This window comes from Branchiostoma belcheri, unplaced genomic scaffold (assembly GCF_001625305.1).
Source record: "Branchiostoma belcheri isolate BF01 breed outbred unplaced genomic scaffold, Haploidv18h27 scaffold131, whole genome shotgun sequence".
NCBI classification, from domain to species: domain Eukaryota; kingdom Metazoa; phylum Chordata; class Leptocardii; order Amphioxiformes; family Branchiostomatidae; genus Branchiostoma; species Branchiostoma belcheri.
Genome location: NW_017802725.1, coordinates 29,220 through 37,464, shown reverse-complemented (window position 1 = coordinate 37,464; position 8,245 = coordinate 29,220). Strand labels below are relative to the sequence as shown.

General features: G+C 38.5%; 1 protein-coding gene across 1 annotated transcript in view; it reads left to right on the top strand.

Annotated features, from left to right (window-relative positions):
- Positions 1-3,036, top strand: part of LOC109464042 (rheacalcin-1-like) — a 6,111-nt gene extending 3,075 nt beyond the window's left edge. Inside the window, exons 2-4 of the mRNA XM_019760965.1 lie at positions 1,128-1,405; positions 1,708-1,761; positions 2,938-3,036. Of these exons, the coding sequence (XP_019616524.1) occupies positions 1,128-1,405; positions 1,708-1,761; positions 2,938-3,036 (431 nt within the window). The remainder of the gene's footprint in view (positions 1-1,127; positions 1,406-1,707; positions 1,762-2,937) is intronic.
- The last annotated feature ends 5,209 nt before the right edge of the window (positions 3,037-8,245 follow it).

Below are 8,245 nucleotides of genomic sequence, written 5' to 3'. Positions count from 1 at the left end.
CTGTGCAGGTGGAAATGCTCTGTGCAGGTGTTAATCAAGTTAAATCCCAACAGCCAATCAGCAAGAAGTATAGAGGAAAGCTGCATGCCTATTGGTTGATGCCCTGCATTCCATTGTGATGACTCATGCCCAGACGTGGTAAACACGGCATACCAACACAGTAATACATTTGCTATAACACAGCCAAAAAACTCAAATAAAACCATTCTAAAAGCCTGTATCACAAAAATTTAAAAAACGCCTAGGGGTATTTGCCCACTGTACCTCCATACCAAATTTCAGGACCTTAGGCCCTAAAATGAAGAAGCTGAATCCATTTAAAAAATGACAGGAGAAGAAGAAGAAGAAGAAGAAGGAGAAGAAACATCAGAAAAAGCAATATGGGTTCACCACCACTTCGTGGTGTGGTGAACCCATAAATAGCCGTAGCTTGAAAATTAAAATCGATAGTTTCCTGTAGAATGAAGGAATGTATTGCTCAATTATGTCTTTTTCCTTTATTATCAGTACCATCGTTACTCTTTGTTCCATCTTTCTTTATGTATGTAAAATCACACAATGAGCTGTTGAATTAATAGAACCTTTAAATTCAGTATTGTTTAGTTTCCTCCACACTTTATCCAGGATATTGCTGAGAAAGATTGGACATTTCCACGTCCACCACCCGTACACGGCGACTCATTCAACAACACAAACGGTTAGACATGCATATCATATAACCTTAAGGGATTGTTATTACAAACAATACCTTAAATATAAACCACATGTACTTTCTACAAAAGGAAGAAGTACGCGAAAAATAACGAAGGAATGTGTAAAGTGGGTAGCTTCTAGCACAAGCCTTTAACATGCCTGTGTTAATTTTGAAATAAATCAGATGCAACAATCACATCATTACCTTCTGTAACTACTGAGTAAAGAGACTCTTTTTACACAACCAAGTCTTTTATTCAGCCGACGTTTCGATGACTGTCACCCTCTTCGGGGCAACTTTGACTGGTTCAGAATTCCTCCCTGAATGGCCAAAGACGTTTGGTTGATTCTTCGTTTAAAAACCGTGTGGTATCAACGGCTAAGCTTAAAAAATAGATCTCTATCTTACGTTGACCTTCTGTTGTTCTTTCCAGGTCCCCGCTGCAAAAACGGCTACAAACTACTCGTCGGGACCTGCATCAAGCTCATTGGCATAGACTGGATTTTCGGGAAGTCTCATGATGGGGCAAAGGAGGCATGCAGGAAGGAAGGAGCCACACTGGCCATGCCGAAAACGGAAGAACTGGACGTCGCTCTGAGAGATCTGGTCAAAAGGGTTGGATTCAACAAGGAATACTGGATCGGTATGGAGGAGAAAGACGGAACCTGGTATTGGGTGGACGGGTCGGTGGTCGGCCAGAATGGGTACAAAGTATGTTGGTACGATTTGTTTATCGCTAATAGAGGATTACGCAAAATTTTTCCTTCTAATATCATAGGCTGTCTGAATGCAAGTTACACTAAGTCTTATACCTGTAACCAGAGATCTCTATGCATTTTAAAATGAAAACAAAATGCACCCGGGTACCCATGGCCAAAGGTAACTAAGGCAATACAATGCATGTAACAATTCAGCTTATCTCCTTTTAAATTTTTTATATCTACTCCAATAACTTCGTACGCAAATACGGTTGCCTCTTTGACATTTTAAAACTCTCCTTGCTCTTCAAATAGGGATGGAATGCAGGCGAGCCAGGCGGGTGGTCGTGTGGACAGTACTGGGCAAAGGTCAGTAATCTGAGCAAATGCAATTAATGATGTTGGCGGTTTAGAGCTGGATGCTACAGGTAATTTGTCACTTTCTTTTTATTTTGTCAAAACTTTTTACTGATTCATGTCTGTTTGAATGCAGTATTCAGCTAGCTGCTCTGAGGGCCATTTGTGTGTATTTAGATGATTTTCTTGGTCCTTTGTTCCGTGCAAAATTTGGTAACTATTGGATATTTAGAGATCAGAAGTTTCATCTCGAATATCGCCTGATTTGGTAACTTTTCCTACAATGTATTTAGCAACAATTTCATATTAAAGAGATATGTTAATAGATTTTTGGCGTTGTCACGCCAACGGTTAATCACAGTTAGTTTTTCGAAAATTCCGTAATTTTTATTTAAACATTAAAATTTTTAGTTTATGTTCAATCATAAGCCCTTCCTAACATTAAAAACATTATATATACTTAAAGGGAAATTTTTAAAATTATACATTCATGATTTATGCTAATTCGATGTTATCATTGCTCAAAATCCAAGGTGGCAAGATAACCAGTTTCATCGCAACTCCGTATTTTCTAATATAAAACATTCATTAGAATATCTTCAGTCCATTTGCATTGTGTTTTAGACTGTATCTTGAAAATGTAATTTTAAAAAATCAAGATTGTGACGATCCAAGATGGCGGCGGACAACTAGAATATGCATAATGTTATATTATAACGTCAATTTGACACTAGTGTTGTTGCCAGGGACTACATAAGTCTTATTAGGCCTTAATATTCTATCATAGACAATTTTCAAAGGTTGGTTGTATTCCCCTGAGGTTTACAATAAAACTCAATTTGAAGGTTTTAGCCCGAGAAATCGCATAAATGACGTCGAAATGACACAAAAAGTTGTTGTTATGATTCAATTTTTGCTAAAACAGCATCCTCTGAAAATTTGGCGGCCCTGTGATCAGCATCAGCCGTCGTCTCTTGCGGACGGGGTTAGCACAACTGTATTCCACAGGGATCTCTTAAGATCTCTTTTAAGTAATTGCTGAGTTACAGGGGGCAGGCGTCAAAAGCCCCCCACCCCCCTCCGTCCCAGCATGTTAAGATAAATGCCTGATCTGAATCAGTCTAAAACTCGATTAGCTGACTTTGGACACTTTTTTCTTACATAACTCCCATGGATTAACCTCCCAAGTCATCCAGCTGGCTCTTCTCAGGGTCTGGATACCCCATGTGGGACGACGATGCTTGCTTCAATAGAAAGAGATTCATCTGTCAGCGTCCTCCAGCCTAAATGGAGAAATTTCAATACACATTTTGCCTACATTACAGCATATGAAATTCTCCTAAACATGTGTTTTCATTTTTAGCGTAAAAAGGGGTATTAAGCTATAGCGAGGTAGAGAAAGGACATAATATGCCTTTAATGGTTGACGCCATGCTATGAAAATGGCACCCGTTGGGCCTACGCTAACGGAAGTTAGACTTCATTATAATACGATTATAAACAGTAGACTTACATTGTACATACAATAATGCACATTCATTGCAATGGTGCACAAACATATAAAGTGCATATTGGCCCATGTAATGTTATGTAGTTTGGCCTTTTTATGAGCGAGTAATATATTTGAAGACGTTTAGAATTTTTTCGAATTGCCCAAAAAATTGCTGTCATTAGAATGGAAGATTTTACATAATATATATCAAAGAAGCGTCGATGAAGGTTAGACATCCAGGTAATACGATACGCCAAAAAACAGTTACTCAAGCAACTGGATATGATTTTGAAAACGTCAGACGTTTCAGCTAGTATCCACTAGCTTTCGTCAGTGACTGAGAGACCAGAGGGGAAAGCAGGTTTATAAGCACACCCTATTGATTGATATGCAAATAAAGTGAAGACAAATTTTTGGAAGTCGAAAAAGGAACAAAAGTCAGACAAGTCAAGACAAGATGATGCAAATTAGTCTAAAAGCTCCTGTTATACAGAACAGGAGCTTAAGTGTTGTCTGTCCTCGGGGCTGGGAGTGCCAAATATCAAGTGCCGGAAAGATCGACCCGTAGCCCCCCTTCCCTGTTGAGGGTGGGGTTGTACATTCTTTCATATATTGCCTCTTTAACACCTTATATATCATATATTGCCTCTTTAACACATATATTGCTTCTTTAACACTCTAAAACTACTAAACGAAAGGGTAAGACAGATCAACTACAAATTGGACGGTCTAAACGCGAGGAAATCTAACCTTGAAAAACTACTGAGGGAGAAACTATCAGACGAGATTTTTGCCGAAACTAAGGAGTTCATAACACGCGGACAGCTTGATCAGCACGAGAAGGGAAAAGACAGACAGAAGACCAAATTTGATCGTTTACAGCAAAAGAAGACTATTAGCGCAGCAGATCGTGACCCAAATTGGAGATCAAACAGTTCCGAATCCAAAACCACTACACAGGCCAAAACCGACGAGAGGTGGGTAAAAAACCTAAGTAGCCATACTCTCACAGAACCAGAGAAATCACTGCTTTCTAAAGGTCTAAATTTTGCAGTAGCACCCAACAAGATTCCTAGCATCGACATTGTCACAGAAACCGAGTCAGCAATTCGTCGGGCACGTTTACCACAGAGACAAGCTGAAGCCTTGCGCACAAAAGTAGCTACCACCCTGAAAGTCTCCAAACCCCCTGCTAGTACAACATCACACGGGAAGAACGTACCGCTCTCAATGATTTGGCCACCAATCAAGACATATTGATTCTTCCTGCAGACAAGGGCAGATGCACAATAGTCTTAGACAGGGAGCAGTACGACAGGAAGGTACAGGACCTATTGGGAGACAAAGACACCTACACGCCCTTAAAAAAGGACCCCACTAACAAGTTTAAAGGGAAAATCAGTTCAGCTCTCAAGAAATTGCAAATTGAAGGAGTTCTGGATCGCCCCACCTACCTAAAACTCAATCCCACAACGGAACAACCCCCTGCTTTCTACGGCCTTCCCAAAATCCACAAAGTGTCCGTCTACGGCCCATAGTCTCCAGTATAGGCTCTGTCACCTATGAGTTAGTAGGTTTTTAGCCAAGATTTTGGGACCACTAGTGGGGAAATCTCAGCACCATGTACAGAATAGTGCCGACTTTGTCAACAAAATCAAAGACATTCATGTAGAGGATGACGAAACCATCACTTCGTATGACGTGTGCTCACTTTTCACCTCCATACCACCTAAGGAAGCAGTGTCAGTAGTCAGGAAAGCCTTGGAAGCCGACGATACACTTGCAGATAGAACCAACCTATCCGTTGACCAAGTTTGTGAGCTACTAGAACTCTGCTTAGGATGCACGTACTTAACCTACAAAGGACAGTTCTACCAGCAAATGCACGGCTGTGCTATGGGATCACCAGTCTCACCAATTGTTGTAAACCTGTACATGGAGAAGTTTGAAAACAAAGCCCTCAGCACTTTCAATGACACTGCCCCGGCCAACTGGTTTCGATATGTAGATGACACTTGGTGCAGATTGAAAAAGAGGGTAGCTGCTGATTTCTTTGACCACATCAACCAGATAGATGACAACATCAAGTTCACATAGGAGCCAAGCCATGACAACATGCTCCCTTTCCTAGACACCAAAACTATCGTAGAGGAAGATGGTAACCTTTGCCTCGAAGTGTACAGGAAACCAACCCACACTGATCAGTACCTGGCCTTTGATTCCCACCACCCTTTGGAACACAAATTAGCAGTGATCAAAACTCTATTCCATCGTGCAGACAACATTGTCACTTCAGACCAAGCCAAAACGGACGAACAAAAACACCTCCGAGGTGCCCTGGCTAAATGTGGCTACCAAAACTGGACTTTCAACAAAGCAGTCAAACCTTCAGATCAGTCTAAGAAAACCCAGAAGTGCAAACCATTGACCAACAAAAACAAGGCCAACATCACTATTCCGTATGTCCAAGGAGTAATTTGCACCATCTTGTCTTGACTTGTCTGACTTTTGTTCCTTTTTCGACTTCCAAAAATTTGTCTTCACTATATTTGCATATCAATCAATAGGTTGTGCTTATAAACCTGCTTTCCCCTCTGGTCTCTCAGTCACTGACGAAAGCTAGTGGATACTAGCTGAAACGTCTGACGTTTTTCAAAATCATATCCAGTTGCTTGAGTAACTGTTTTTTGGCGTATATCAAAGAATGGCTAGTCTTTGCAAACAAGGAATAGTAACAAATAATATATGTACTGTCTGGGATTGTGTAGAATATATTGGGCATTTCTTTTTTGTAATGTACAAATGTCAAACATTGTGGTTGGAAGTAGAAAGGTTCTTTTCTGAATATGGTTACACACTCATGCTACACACCCATACAAGATGGATATCACCTTTCTGATGTAAGATTGAATGCATCAATGAGTTGATGGTGGTCGGCAAAAATACAATCTACAAGTTTGAATATGGAACTATGGATATAGTCACTGATTTAAGATTAATGCTCAGTAAGAGATATGTAAAAATGTAATTACTGCATGTTCGTCCATGGCTTATAACGTTACTAGTCACTTATGCACTTGAACGTTATGGACAGCAATAAGGTTTTTAAAAAGACGTTTAAAAATCTGACTGCTCAATGGTTGAGACGTCTTATATTCCGATAAGCGGTGACAACCTTTCAAACAAGTGATGTAGTTCACGCTGCGCATGCTATGGCGAGATTTAGTAATATGTGCTGAAAATTCTAATTTTATATTCCATTATTGTCACATTTATACAACGACATAACAAATAATGATAAGTTTATTGCAAATCCTTGTCGATTGGCTAATCGATGACTAACAACCAGATAAGGACTATTACCATCAGTCTATCTGAAATGACGTAAATGCGTAAACAACAGGATGGCTCATTTCAAAATTTTACATGTTATGTAGTTTGGCCTTTTTTGAGCGAGCTAAGCCTTGTGAAGATACGAAGTTACAATATATTTGAAGACGTTTAGAATTTTTTTGAAGTACCAAACAATAATTGCTGTCATTAAATTGAATTAGAAAGATTTTACATAATATATATATCAATCAAGGGCCAGTCTTTATAAACAAGGAATAGTAACAAATAATAGATGTACTGGCTGGGATTGTGTAGTATATATTGGACATTTTGATTTGGACGGAAGAAGACTTTTTTTTTCTAAATACGTTACACATTCATGCTACACACCCATACACACCTATACAAGATTCTGGGATATCACCTTTTTGATGTAAAATTTGAATACATAAATGAGTTGATGTTGGTCGGTAAAGACACAATCTGTAAGTTTAAATATGAAACTATGAGTATAGTCTCACTGTTTAAAGTTGAATGCTTAATATGTAAAAATGTAATTACTGCATGTTCGTCGATGGCTTATAATGTTACTAGTCACTTATGCACTTGAACGTTATGGACAACAATAAAGTTTACAAAAAGAGGTTTAAACAAATCTGACTGCTCATTGTTTGACACTTCGTATATGCCGCTGACAACCTTTCAAACAAGTGATGTAGTTCATACTGCTACACTGGAATTTTGTAAATTATGTTCTGAAAATTCTAAAAATTATCATACATACTGTACAGAAGGGAAGAATAAAAGACGGTTGGCATTTGACATTCCATTAATTATTGTCATTTACATATTAACCACGTAACAAAGAATGATAAGTTTATTGCAAATCTTTGCCCAATCAATGGCTATTACAAGACTGTCAGTCTGTCTCAAAAGACTATGACGTAAATGCGCAAACAACAAGATGGCTCAGTTCCAAATTTTACAAGTTAAATTCGAGCCTAAAATAAACATAGGAAAAAGGCTAAGGACAAATACAAATATAAAAAAGTGACTACTCTAGTATCATAGCTGGATATTAATTTTAAATTGCCTGCCTCCTTTCTCTGAGGCAGTGGGAAACAAAAGAGTCAATTTCTGTAATGTGTGCTTTTGGTAAAGTTTTTTTGTATTTAACTTTGAAAAATTGGGATGGTATTTTCTTCTTTAATGTAGGCCAGGCAACTATAATAATTGGTTCTAGTCGAGACAATGGAAACCTATTAAATGCCAAAGCACTATGGAATATAGCATCTACAGTGACGTAGGCACACAAACACACGTAAGCTGTGAAAACAAAACGATCTTGGCGGCGAGAAGGTAATAACCATTATATATAGGTAGGTCATAGAAGTTGTCGAAACTTTTGTTTGAATTATAGTAAGTGTACTAGTATGTAAAAATTACAATTTAAATGCAAATTCTATTGGCCTCGTTAACATTAAATTACTAGTACAGATGCGCAAACACAAAACAATACCATAAGGGTCTTTTTACAATACAAGAATGTCTAATATTGACAAAGTACATTGCTTCTGAAAGGCACCCAAAACAATTCAAGGTAGTAAACTGCATTTTAGAAGTCAATTTTCTGGTCTCTTTTAAATGTGGGAAATTGAATCAACCGTATCC